General features: G+C 38.8%; 1 protein-coding gene across 3 annotated transcripts in view; it reads right to left on the reverse strand.

Annotated features, from left to right (window-relative positions):
* Positions 1–14,658, reverse strand: part of sema5a (sema domain, seven thrombospondin repeats (type 1 and type 1-like), transmembrane domain (TM) and short cytoplasmic domain, (semaphorin) 5A) — a 293,417-nt gene that overhangs the window by 13,646 nt on the left and 265,113 nt on the right. For all 3 annotated transcript variants that reach the window (XM_043689990.1, XM_043689989.1, XM_043689988.1), the window contains 3 exons: positions 10,482–10,710; positions 9,289–9,507; positions 1,782–1,952 (listed from right to left, as the gene is read on the reverse strand). In XM_043689990.1, coding sequence (XP_043545925.1) covers positions 1,782–1,952; positions 9,289–9,507; positions 10,482–10,710 — 619 coding nt within the window. The remainder of the gene's footprint in view (positions 1–1,781; positions 1,953–9,288; positions 9,508–10,481; positions 10,711–14,658) is intronic.

The following is a 14,658-nucleotide window of genomic DNA, read 5'->3' on the forward strand; positions in this document are numbered from 1 at the left end:
CAGCAAAATCGCAAGGTCCCGATGCTTGGCTAAACTATGTTATCCGGCATTCGATTATCCGAACGAAATACTCCCCGCCCGTGTCCTTCAGGTAATCGAGGTACCTCTGTATATCCTTATGTCCTCCTCACAAATCACCTGCCTATCTATCTTTGTGTCATCAGCAAATTTACCAATTTAGGATAGGACCCTATCCTAAGGGATGTGACCACTTCCTGGATTAAAGTGTTCAGATAACTCTCCTCCCTTCCCTGATGTACTGCAGTGTCGATAGTTCAGCCTCCAGCTCAAAATCTGAGCCAAAGCTGATTGAGCTGCAGATACTGCAAATGTAACGAGGTAAAAACAATGACTGCAGATGCTGGAAACCAGATTCTGGATTAGTGGTGCTGGAAGAGCACAGCAGTTCAGGCAGCATCCGAGGAGCTTCGAAATCGACGTTTCGGGCAAACGCTTTATTCCTGATGAAGGGCTTTTGCCCGAAACATTGATTTTGAAGCTCCTTGGATGCTGCCGATACTGCAAATGTGTTTGTCCTCGGTCACACCGCCTTCCAGGAGATCCCACATGTTTTAGAGGAATGATACATCTCCTATCCTTTTGTTTTTGTTATATTTTAATTAACTAATTATCTCATTCAATTAGATAATTCACTTTTTCTATATTTTGTTAATCTTACTGGCAGTTTCTGCAGTATTTTAAACCTAAGGAATAGACTAGACCTTAACTATATACTGACCAACCAGCTAGTTTCTTCCATTGTAGTAGCATAAGAGCCAATTCCTACAGAAGAAAAGGTTAAAGAAAAGATTATCTCCTTCCCCTAACTTGCTTACTCACAAAATTCTCAGTAAGTCACACTCAGTGCTAAGTTGCACTGAGATGCCTCTGTTTATTCACACCAAAACTAAAATTCAATCCCAGGTACAAAGAAAACAGATTAAGGTGGCTTCTTGAATTTTCTCAAGTAAAGAACTTGTGTACACATGCGTAACTCTGATTCCATTGAGAATTTAAATGTTAAATTACAGTTAATATTAAATATGATATATAAACAGAATTAGATTTTTAGAAAAAACAAAGAAACCCTGGTCACCCAACTCAGTCCTCTATTCAACACATCTCTAGCAGTGAATTCACTACTCTAATCTGATCGCTTCAGTCAAATTGACCAGCTACAGGTTTCCATTCTCCTTCCTAGTTGCTTGCTTCCTAACTGAAATTAATTTAAGTCACGCCAACTAATGTCCTATTTATATTCTGGTCAATTTGAGAGTCATCAGGCTAAGTACTATAACTAGAATACTATCTTACATTTTCTAGTCATTATAATTCAATACTATTCTTACTATAGCAAACATTGTGACCAAGTAATGTACTTAATGATCTGTCATTATGTTTTTAAAACCAATGACATATCAACAATTATAAAGAATTATGAATCTGGTTAGTTTTAGCCGATGATTAAGCAGATTAAAAAAAGCTGCTGTTAGAAGGTTTTTCACTGGTATTGAAAATTAACACTTAACAAGAATATAATTTAGTATTCCTCCTTGCTCCAGGAGAAACACAGAAATAAGCAAGCTATGAGCTAAACTTGCCACGTTTATCGAAATGAGTCTCATAATAAGCATTATTAGAAATTTGCTAGGAGCACCTTTTTTTTGCAAATGAATTACGAGGAAATAAATGCAATCACTTGACAAGGGAATTTTAGTTCTAAACTGAACGCTTAATGTCTGCATTTATTTCTGTTAAAGTCCAAATTCTGTCCTCCATACCTGGACAGGCTTGTGTGTTGCACAATGCTTCTTCAGTATGAAGACCCAGACAGATGTCTCCTCCATAGGCAGGTGGAGGATTGTTGCAGGAGCGTGTCCTCATGTAATGTCCACCCCCACATGTGACAGAGCATTTCGACCAGGAAGACCAACAGGACCAACCACCATCCTCTAAAAAGGAGAACAGATAATAAATTACCAGGCCTTTTTCAAAAGGTTTCTGGTGCATTGATTTTACATATCTAGCTGGGTTAATGCTTTTTCTAATCTTCAATTCACAAGCAAAATATTCAAAAGCTCAAAATGGTTGGTGCAATTTACATAGATAGTTAATTCATTCACAGTTATTTTACTCAATCCTAACTGTCCTTGAGGAAATGATGATGAGCCACCTTCCTGAATGCAACTGAATAGCTTGCCAGCTTATTTCAGTGAACAGTTAAGAGTCAATGACATTACTGTGGTCTAAAGTCCTATAAACAGGTCAGGAAAGCAGATTTCCCTCAAGGATATTAATGAACCAATTAGATTTTTACGATGATCCAGTAGCATTATGATCAACATTCCTGTTACTAAATTTTTATCCCAGACTTTATTTAATTAATTTAAATCCTCCAGCTGTCTTAGTGGGATTTGAACTTTGTCTCAGAATATTTGCCCAGACTTTTGATTACCAGCCCAGTAACATTACTGCTATACTGCTATACCTATGTGCCCACATTTAATCTAACTTCAATTAGTTTGCCACTTTAAAAAGATATTTTTAACCCTAACCAAAGCATGTGTCCCTAAAAGGTCTATTATTATATTATGGCGAAGTTCTGCTGCTAGCACTGGGCTGATACTGCTTGTAATATAAATGCAGCAAAACTAATGTCTTCCAACACATGGCAAATCAATTCTGAAGTGGTATCACCATTTGCTACAGAAGCAAATGTTAAATGATGACAGGAAATCATCACAGGCTATCAAAAAGGAAACAGACCTAGAGGCCTAAATTTCTCAGGTGTCTTTACACACCTGTAGTACCTGCAAAGATCTTTCTCCAACATAGGAGTTGGTTAATTCAGTTAGGTGGATGGCTGAATTGTGATGCAGAGAAAAAGCCAACTGTGTAAGTTCAGTTCGCACACCAGCTGAGGTTAGCAAAAAGGACTCTTCTTCTCAATCTCTCCCCTCACGTTCAGGTTAAAACCATTATCAATCATCCCTCTCTAATGAAAGAGCAGCTCCATGATCTAGTAAGACTATGGTAACTTTACTTTGCTAACATCACAAGGGTTCAGTTCCTCAAAAAAAATCTAAAATCACAACTGCACAAACACAAATCTAAGTTACTTTAAATCTATGATTACAGCATCTGAAAAACCGTATGCCATGAGTACTCTGAAATCCATTCCACAATGTAAACAGGGCAAAACACAATGTTCCAGCAGTTTAGCACATGGTAGAAGGAACTCCATGATATAAACAAAGCATAATGTGCTCTTTTATTATAAGCTGGCATTCAGGGAGGCAGGCAAGGGTTACACCACAACAGCAAAAATTTAAAAGCAGCAAAAATGCTCAACAAAGGATGAGAATTGGAAAGATAAAGGCATTTTATAAAGTGGGAGAGAGATGTTTTGTTTGTCTCAGCAAATTTGGAAAATGACTCATTCTTGCTGGTGGACATGTAGAAACTTTCCAAAAATAAATTGTTATAATTGGTTCATCCCGAATACCAAAATAATTGGCATCTAAACAAAGCACCCATCTGTATGCATATGTAAATCAGATACCCTACATTGAATCCTTCCTTACCAATCTATGATGCAATGTCAGACTACACACTATTCATTCTGAAGACTTTTTATTCCCACAAACATTAACCACCCTCACCAATTTTGAAGCTATGACACAAAATCGTTCAATTTTTTTTCCCCTTAAGTTGCTGATAAATTTTCAATTATTCATATAGACTTGGAGCTGATTTCTAAGTTTATTTTTTGATATTTCCTGGCAGATTCAGAATAGTTTGACTCAACAGAATAAATAAAACAGAAATATAAATAAAAACTGAGGACTAAGAGACACATGGGAGCCAGTTTACTCAAACTTTAATGTAACTTGTGTTGATCGAAGAGATCGTGCTAAACATGCACAACTCCGAAGGTCGCCCGATTATAATTAATTGTGTTCCATTCTGTTTCAGTGTCTTACTATTTAAAAAAATGTTTGGGGACTGTTTTCATCTTTCAGTGCTGTTACAAACACCCACTAAGTTCCAAAACACAAACAGAAATTGCTGGGAAAACTCAGGTCTGGCAGCATCTGTGAACAGCAAGCAGAGTTAACATTTCAGGGTCAGTGACCCTTCCTCAGAACTGATTGTCGTAAGGAAAAGGTTGATTAGATTCCCTACAATGTGGAAACAGGCCATTCGGCCCAACAAGTCCACACCAATACTCTAAAGAATAACCCATCCCCTAACCTATTACCTTACATTTACCCTGGATTAATAGACCTAACACTATGGGCATTTCACCTGATCTGCACATCTTTGGACTGGGGGAGGAAACTGGAGTACCCAGAGTAAACCCACACAGACACAGGGAGAATGTGCAAACTCCACACAGACAATAGCCCAGGGCAGGAATTGAACCCAGGTCCCTGGTGCTGTGAGGTAGCAATGCTAACCACTTAAACCACTGAAAGGGGAAGAAGGGAAGAATAAATGATGGGTGGAGATGGAGACCAGGGAGCAACAAAGAGAGAACAACAGTTGGGCAGACCAAAGGAATAGATAAAGGTCCATCTGGGAGAAAGAATAGCTGCTAATTGGGACCAATAGTGGCTGACAATGGCTTGGTTGTGGTAGCAGCCCATATGATGACAAGGCCTGGTGTGTGGGTTGGGGCAAGGTCATGGGAGAAGGTGGTAAGGTCCTAACATTATTGAACTCTATATTGAGTCCTGAAGGCTGCAGGAAATGAGATGGAAAGTGGAAAATGAGATTCTGTTCTTCCAGCAACCGCTGGACAAAATAGCAAGCCTGAGACAGAAATGTTGGCCGGGGAACATAATGGTGTATGGAAGTTATTTCTGCAGACAGAATATAGCTGTTCTGTAAAGTGGTCATCCAGTCAATGTTTCATTCCCCAGTATAGAATAGACCACATTGTGAGCAGCGAATATTGTTGACTAGATTGAGTGAAATGCAGGTAAGTTGCTCCTTCACCTAGAAGATGTATCTGTGGCCTTGAATAGTGAGGAGGGAGAACGTAAACAGGCAGGTGTTGTACTGACTGCGATTTCAAGGGAAGGCACTGTGGGAGTGTGAGGAGATATTGGAAATTGAAAAGGAATGGAGCAAGGTGTCCCAGAGGGAATGGCCCTGAAGAATGCTAACGAGGCAGGAGATGGAAACATGTGTCTGGTGGTGGCATTCCGCTGGACATATTGGAAATGGTAGTTAATGATCCTTTGATTGTGGATGCTGGTGGGGTGGTAAGCGAGGAACGGGGGACCCTATCATTGTTATGGGAGGGAAGAGAAGGGGTGAGGGCTGAAGTGGACAAGATGGGTTGACATGCCTGAGGGCCCTATCAATTATGGTGGAGGGGAATATTTGGTTGAGGAAGATGCTGAACATTTCAGATGGTCCTTTGTAGAGGCTGGCATCATCGGAACAGATGCGATGGAGGTGAAGGAATTGGGAAAATGGAATGGACTCTTCACACGAAGCAGGATGTGAGGATATTTAGACAGGTAACTGAGGGAGTCAGTGGGTTTGTAGTGGATATTGATGGCCATCCTATCCTCAGAAGTGGAAACAGAGACCACCTTATTACACACTGTTTGAAATTTGTCACTGGCGAACATACTGTAATGATAAATTTATTTTATAAATAGGCTTAATTGATTAGGCACACATTCTTGAATTTTAGGTAAGACTTTAAAATTATCTAATGGACTATTTTAACATGAGGGAGATCAGAAGCCTCAATCAAACTATTAACAAATAAGTAATTTCCTCTCTTACATAAAGTATTTTATGAAATTGGGTACGATAGTTTCCTTTTAATTGTTTTTATAAAAGATTGGTCACCAAACAGCTGCCTGTGAAACTTGTTGAAGTAAAGTGACCATTACCGAAATAACTCCACAGAGGCCAGTATCCTGTCACCAAGTAACCCTTTATTTACATGTGCGGAGTCCTTGGCACTGATCCAGCTACCTCACAGCCAGGTCTACTGGTGAGCAGACACCCTGACACTCTTATTTATTTTTTTTTAACAGAACCAAAACATATGCTTTTATTTTACAAAGTATTAAAAGGAGAGAGACTTGAAGGCCAACTGTTATCAGATGTTTGCATTACAGAATACAATTAAGAGTCAAAACACAGATGCAAAACAGCATTATGGTCCAATAATTATTTTCCACATAACACACTCTTGTTTATATCCGTCAGCCAGGGCTACCTGATTGGATAAAATTAACAGTCCCAATCGGGGGCATTTTAGCATTAGGTCAGGCTACTCCAACTCTGCCTCTATTACGGGCAGTGTGTAACACACAGTAGCTTGTCTCTTATGCCCAAAGCATCTCGGAAGGAAGTCATTCCCTAGTTTGGGCAGCAAAGGCATTGGGGTGGCAATATCCATAGTGCCCATCTGAGATTCTGAGGAACCTTCATTGGTGAAGGACAGGTAGAACCCAGGGTTCCAGAACGGTCAGAAAGGTGTTGAGGAGCCGGGCACATTTTGCTCCCGTACTGTTTGTGGGTTTGCAGCTTCCATGTGGTTCATGTGCTTGTTCAGGACCTTTGCACCCACCCAAACGTCATACATTACTGGACCTGACCTCACATTGGCCATGCCTCCTACTCATGCAGGGCCATTCCCATAATACCTATACCAAACATCAATCCTTAAGTAAGTTGTCTCCGACTTGGCAGAATCTTGTGTTCAGCGCTCCCTCCCTCCTCCTCACCTAGGTCTGGGAAGATAAGATTTGACCTAGTGTGGAGTCTTCTTCCCATTAGCAACTCTGCTGAAGATATCCTTCTAGTTGCAATGAGGGGTGGTCCTATAATCAAACAGGACGCTTTGTAGTTTTGTATCTACTGAAGCTGTAGGCTATTTCTTTAAGCCTGCCTTCAAAGTTTGGATTGCTCTTTTTGTGAGAACATTGGATGATGGATGTTATACAGCCATCCTTCAGCTGCCCACAGCTGAATTTGCTCTGAAGCTAAGGGCAGCACTGCCTTCTCTTTAAGTAGACCTAGCAGGGGTTTATGGTCTGTTATTATTCCCAACTTATGTCCACAAAGGTATTGGTGGAACTTCCTGATTCCAAATATAACTGCCAAACCTTCATTCTCTATCCAGGTGTATTTACACTCTGCATTAATCAAAATCCTGGATGCATATGCTATTGGACATTCTTCTCCATTAGGCCACCTATGAGCTAACGCCACAGGGTATTAGTCGTATGATGCTGTACGGAGAGGTATCACTTGGGATTCTAGTGTGCCAACAGCTTAGAGGATGATAAGTGTTCCTTCACTTCCCTGAATACTTTGACTTGGCCATGCAACCAATTCCAAGGCTTACACTTTTTTGAGAGATGATGCGAAGATGCCAGGATGGAGGCCGGGATGTGTATGAACTTTCTGTAATAATTTACCAGCCCAAGGAAAGACCAAAGCTCCGATACTAACTGAGAGCCGAGGCACCTTTGATCACCCTCATTTTACCTTCCAAATGGTGTGACCAGGTCTTGTTGATTCTATAGCACAAGTAGGTCTCTTGGGGTGTCTGAAACACCAGTTATTTCCTTCCAAGACATACACCTACTTGAGGCAAACATCCAAGGACTATGTCCAAGTTCTCTAAGTGTTCCTTATTGGTCTTTCCTGTTATTAACCTGTCATTTAAATAAGTGGTAACATGCGGTAGAACTCGTAAAATATTCTCTATCGTCTGCTGAAAAATTGCACAGGCCAGTTTTTAGTGCCTGTTTGAAGTCGAGCTGGGCTTCAGGTAGTAGGTGCTTTTGCATGGTTACATCATTAATCCTACGTATCAAATGGTCTCACAGTGTCTCAAGGCTAAATCAAAGTTACATGCCTCTGCCAGTCACTTTAATCTAGTCAAACATCCCCTGTTTCTCGAATTACTGAGTAAAACTGATACCATCTCAGAATTAGAAGAGAATGTTCCTTTTCTTAATCCAATAACTCTTGAAAGGTTTTAGTATCTGGTGCTTCCGGGAAAGTGAGGCTCTCAATAACCAAAAAAGCTGCAGGTCCACAAACTGGAGAATTACTTGTTACTTCTCATCTGCCCTAATATCATTTGCCTAGAAAGTATAACTCATTCTTTCCACATATTGGCCCCAGTCTTCAATAGCAGGATCGAATGAGTTAAACTTCCCAAATAATAGCATGGTGCCAGAAAATGTTGCCTCAACTCAGGGACATGTTATGAGCGATTTTCTTCAGCAGCATGCTTTGCTCTTGTCGCCACTGAAATAATTCCACAGAGGCAAGTACCCTGTCACCAGTCCCCATTTATTTACACATGGAAAGTCTTTGACACTGACCCAGCTCTCTCAGAGCCAACTCTCAGAGTGAACAGAACCTCTAACATTCCTGTTGTATCTGTCAGCTAGAGCTCCCTGATTGGACCAGATTAACAGACTCAATCAAGGAGCTCATATTCTATGAAGTCCATCTGGCTGACCTCATTACAACCACTATACAAATACAAGAATACCAAATTTCAAAGGATGTACATTCTTCACTACACACCCCGACCATAGCAAACATTTTTCATGCAAATGCTTCTTTTGAAATCTAGCATTCTTGAGTCCGTCCTAATAAGTGCACAATGAAAAGCTTTGTGCTATACTCAAGTTCTGTGCTATCAAATTTAAATGAAAGTATCTAATATATTTTATTCATCTAAGCTATTAAATATAGTGAGAGAAGTATTTTAAAAGCTGTTGTACCTTCCACAGCGGGTATTTCAATGGCCCAAAGCCACATGCTGTTTAAGGTTATTAATCAGTTTAGCAATATGTAATAAACTATTCGTGCTGATCATAAGTCTATTTCGTATAATGTAAACAATCATAGGTCAGTTGACTGTGTTGTAGGCCAAAGAGTCCTGAGTTTGTATCCTGGCTTGATTTACTTAACTCCTCACCTTCTAAAATGGATAAAATATGAATTCTGTCAGAGGAGACTTTATAAGGAACATGAACATCACACTGTCACAAGTAATGGGTACTCATGTTGTCAGAAATAGAATTAAAAATCAACATTCATTCATACTAAAATCTGGAGACATTGAGATATGTATATTTGTTTCCTCACTTTCCCTCCTCTTCTCTTTATTTATAATGTGCAAGAAAGAAGCATCCTTATATGCATAAGACCAGATATGTTCCGTTTAATTACCAACAACAACTGTACAATGTCCAATTGCTACGCACCTCGAAATCCTCATCTCCTTACCTGGGCAAGGCATGATATTACATTCCTGATATTCCAATGATTGTCCTAGACAGGGAAGCCCTCCATTCCTTGGCGCAGGATTATTGCACATTCGCCTTCGACTTCGAATTCCCCGGCTGCAGTCTCGGCTACACTGTGTCCATGATAGCCAGGCAGACCAAGCACCATTGACCGAATATGCAGACGTTCTCCCATACCGTAAGATATTTCCAGAAAACCCTGTTGGAAACAAGAGAGTAATGTCAAAGAACTGAAGTACTGAATTCAGAAAAAAAAACTGTTTTGCTCTGAGTAAAAAAAACTGATGGTGGAACTTATATTTTATTAAGTCAATGAAACCTTTTCTACTCATCTGGCAAAGTTTCTAAAATAATAAGTTTCCAACTATGTAAAGGTATGTTCTTTCCACATGTAGAACATTTTAGCCAGAGATCAAACTTAACTAAATACTGTTTAAGGAAAATCACTTCCTCGTGTAAGATCCATTTTAGATGGATTCCTAACTGAAATTGTAGTGAAAAAACAAGATCAGACATTGGTATCAGTTTAATATTATCACAAATGTTCAGTATGCCTTCAGTTTAGAGTTTAACAATGTATAGTGCTTTAAAGAAGACTCTATTTCCCACCATTAATAGTAGAAAATATTTCACAAGTTACATTTGATCAGCTAGCACAGGCTGGATTCTACAAATAACATTTTTTCTAAAAAGTATTTTTTTAAATACAAATATAGTCAACAGTTTCTCCTAGCCTTTAACCAATTTTAAATGAGCAAATGAACAATTAAACTTAAACCAAAGAAAAATGTCACCACCTTTACAACAGCAATGGTTCTATATAAGAATGCAGTGTTCTGAGGGAACCGCTTAAAGAAAACACCATTTTAACTAGCATTTTCAGACAACTATTAAAATTAAGGAAATAGATGCAATTTTTGGAGTAGATGTTATCAGAATGTCAAGCTCAAGCATGATCTATTGGCACTGCCCATGGTCATTTCTGGGTCACCCTGCTCTAAATATCTCCTTAGATTGGCTACAGTATCATGTCCAAAGGTTACAGAATAATTATTTTTCAATCTGTGATCTTGTAAGCAAACCTATCCATCTAATATTCCTAGCATTACCAATTAAGTTTTTCATTTGAAGAACCAAAATATTTCCAAAACCCAACATTTTGTTTGTCCTCACCACCACTTGCAGAGCAGCCAGTTGATCCATCACTAGAACAGTAACGCATTTCTATTCTTTGACGGCCAACATCCAGGAAGTTTGGGTCAGCCAGGCGGGCTTTGCATGTGTATCTAAATCTCTGCTCATAATGACCTCCATTGTCCGAGATATTAACAGGTGTCCAAGGGGTCCAAGGAGTGGTCTTCTTGAGTTCAGGGCACAGGTTAGTATTACAAAGTTGGTATTCCTGTACAATCACAAAATAAATGAGAAGAGGAATTTGAATGTTATCACAATATTCTGTTTGTAGAAACAACAGTGAGTAAAGCATCAATGTTCATTTAACTTCAAATCCGTGTACTGTTTGTGCTATTGGTTATGAGATGCAACATTTTCAGGTTATCTGATTCTATTCCTCTTAGAAAGGGAGAAGAAAATAAGATCACTGCAGAGGTTACTGAATTTTCAAAACTAAAAAAAAAGACATGCAAAGCACTTGTTATCTTCACTCAAGTTGTCAAACTCGATTAAAGAACAGTTCGAGAAAATTGACTTGATTGTAATTGTTACATGGATGGGCATTCTACCATGGCAACTTAAAGCAAATGCAACACCGAGAAAAATCAAATGATCTTAATCGTGCTGCACTGTAGTACAGTTGCTGATATGAATTCCTGTCACCATGCCCCACAAAACTATTGCCAAACTGATTTAACCAATCTCAAGCAACTACAAATTAAAATTCAAAATGAACAACCGAAGAATAAATCATAACTTTAGACAACTGAAAACATAATTATAATCTGGCATTCTTACTTTCTGACAAACAGTACCTGAAAACTTAACATAACACAATCTCCCACATATCTAATAACAAGTAATGTAAATTAAACAGAAATTCTAACTGCAAAGACCTGAAAATAAGTTTTCACAAAGTTAAATCCTGCCAATACCTGCAGAATATAGATAGCAATCCAAATTAGACAACTTGGAGCATTTTTAGGCTGCTTATCCTCTTAAGACTCTATGTTACCCCATCATGTGGCCCTCCCTGTTCTCTGCCCAATAATATTTGTGTGCCTCAAAAATTAACTCGATCCTGCTGAATGGCATTTCACTGAGACAACAAAGGTCTATTCTACTGAGCAGAGGATATGTGCCAGTATTTTTTGTGTCTCTTTGTGTTGATGTAGTCTATCCCCCTTAATAAGCATGAGCATTGATTATATTTCCTGAATATCTTTGCTCTGCAATGCTTTTGAACATCTGCACAATGATATATCTGTTCTAACACTGGCTTTTGTAGTACTGATCACATGAAGGAATTACATTATTTTGAGCTAAACTGACTAAGATAGATATGAATTCAAGAATAGCACTTGAGCACTCCTCGGTCCTGACATCATAGGGAATTTTTTATGATGGACTGAAAGTAATGCAGGCTATAAATTGAGACTGGGCTCCTAATTTCAAATATCAAAAGCTTTTGCATTACATGAGGTTCCACCTTAGGAGCATTAAATTGTAATATCAACTCAAGTACCTTATAAGCTTTGGTAACCAAAGAAGGTCGGTCACTGGATTCTGTTGCTGAAAGCAATCCATCAATCATTTTCTTGTTTGTGGGAGCTAAACTGATCCTAAATAACCTCATACAAGTTTTAAAAATATGCAAGTGTTGAGAAACCATTTTAGTGATCAGAAACTCATGGACTGTGATGACAATCATATCAGAAATACAAAATGAAAAGTATATCCTCTAATATACTGGCAACTAACAACCGAGCATTCAGCATTCATAAAGAGGAGACAAGTTAATACTTGGGTAAAGACTTTTACACCAGATGACAGGTTACGTATAGCAATATTTTTCTCCTTTCTGCACAGATACTGACCAATATATAATTCACTTTCAGCAAACATTCTTTGATTCAAATATCCCTTGCAAATCTACATCTTCTCTTCCTAATGATGTCTGCATTTGCTGCAATGTTATATTTATAATTTTGTTATATTTATAAATGAAAACTTGTAGGTATTCTAGATGTTACAATGGTCAATAGGGTCTCTTGCTATAAATCTGCAGACACGCCGGCTTAACAGAAAAGCTGTCACTCAATATTAGGGATCTGTGATAATTTTGCTTATGATAGTCTAGCTTTATAACATCAATTCCCAATAGCAAGAATCATGATGGTCAGGGAAGAAACATATATACACTCCCTTCTTTCACATTTTATGTACCTGCTTGTCAAATTTGAATGATGTAGCAGCATTAATTAATTAATAGCAAATACTGTGAAGAAGTGTTGGAAAAATAGCCCACTAAAACTGTCCTCCAAGGAAGTTAGTCATAAATTTCTTTGCAACTATTTCGATAAAAAATTTCAAGGCAGTGAAAGGATTAGAATACTTCCAAGTGGATAGGCTAATTGAGTTAGATAGGTTGGAAAGCATAGGACTAACTTCGATATCAGTAAACTTATGTTGAAGATACAAGACTCTTCCAATGCATCACCAACTCCACCACATATGAGGAAACTATTTTCATTGTTTATACATGAGATCAATGCTCCCTGTCTGATTGAAACCCAGGCCTCTAGCATTTTGACCTCTGAGTTCCTCAGCTGACAGCAGTAGTTTCTTGACAGAAGGGCAGGTGACTGAGGTGTCAGTGGGGCAGAACTTTGGGGCCAGCGACCATAATTCTATAAGATTTAAAATAGTGATGGAAAAGGATAGACCAGATCTAAAAGTTGAAGTTCTAAATTGGAGAAAGGCCAACTTTGACAGTATTAGGCAAGAGCTTTCGAAAGCTGAGTGGGGGCAGATGTTCGCAGGTAAAGGGATGGCTGGAAAATGGGAAGCCTTCAGAAATGAGATAATGAGAATCCAGAGAAAGTATATTCCTGTCAGGGTGCAAGGAAAGGCTGGTAGGTATAGGGAATGCTGAATGACTAAAGAAATTGAGGGTACAGTTCACAAAAAGAAAGAAGCATATGTAAGGTATAGACAGGATAGATCGAGTGAATCCTTAGAAGAGTATAAAAGAAGTAGGAGTATACTTAAGAGGGAAATCAGGAGGGCAAAAAGGGGACATGATATAGCTTTGGCAAATAGAATTAAGGAGGATCCAAAGGGTTTTTACAAATATATTAAGGACAAAAGGGTAACTAGGGAGAGAATAGGGCCCCTCAAAGATCAGCAAGGCGCCCTTTGTGTGAAGCCACAGAAAGTGGGAGAGATACTAAATGAGTATTTTGCATCAGTATTTACTGTGGAAAAGGATATGGAAGATATAGACTGTAGGGAAATAGATGGTGACATCTTGAAAAATGTCCATATTACAGAGGACATGAGAGAGGAACTGACTAAAATAGACTGGAAGCAGAGGCTAACCGGGAAGACAGTAGAGCAAAAATGGCAGGAGTTTGTAGGTATAATTGAGGACACTGTACAGAGGTTCATTCCCAAGAAAAGAAAGATTAACCGGGGAGGGATTAGACAACCTTGGCTGACAAAGGAAGTCAGGAAATGTATTAAAGAAAAAGAGAGATCCTATAAAGTGGCTAAGAACAATGGGAAATCAGAAGATTGGGAAGGATACAAAAGCAAACAGAGGATAACAAAGAGTGTAATAAGAAAGGAGAGGATCAAATATGAAGGTAGGCTAGCCAGTAATATTAAAAATAATAGTAAAAGTTTCTTTCAGTACATAAGAAACAAACGACAGGCAAAAGTAGACATTGGGCCACTTCAAACTGATGCAGGAAGCCTAGTAATGGGAGATAAGGAAATAGCAGGAGAACTTAACAAGTACTTTGCGTCAGTCTTCACAGTGGAAGACATGAGTAATATCCCAAAAATTAAAGGGTGTCACGGGGCTGAGTTGAGTATGGCTGCCATTACGAAAGAGATAGTGCTAGAAAAGTTAAAAAATCTTAAAATTGATAAATCTCCTGGCCCCGATGGGATACAACCTAGAGTTCTGAGAGAGGTGGCTGAGGAAATAGCAGAAGCATTGGTTGAGATCTTTCAAGAGTCACTGGAATCAGGAAAGGTCCCGGATGATTGGAAGATGGCTGTTGTAACCCCCTTGTTCAAGAAAGGATAAAGGCAAAAGATGGAAAATTATAGGCCAATCAGCTTAACCTCGGTTGTTGGTAAAATTCGAGAATCCATCATTAAGGATGAG

Source organism: Chiloscyllium plagiosum, chromosome 5 (assembly GCF_004010195.1).
Source record: "Chiloscyllium plagiosum isolate BGI_BamShark_2017 chromosome 5, ASM401019v2, whole genome shotgun sequence".
NCBI lineage: Eukaryota > Metazoa > Chordata > Chondrichthyes > Orectolobiformes > Hemiscylliidae > Chiloscyllium > Chiloscyllium plagiosum.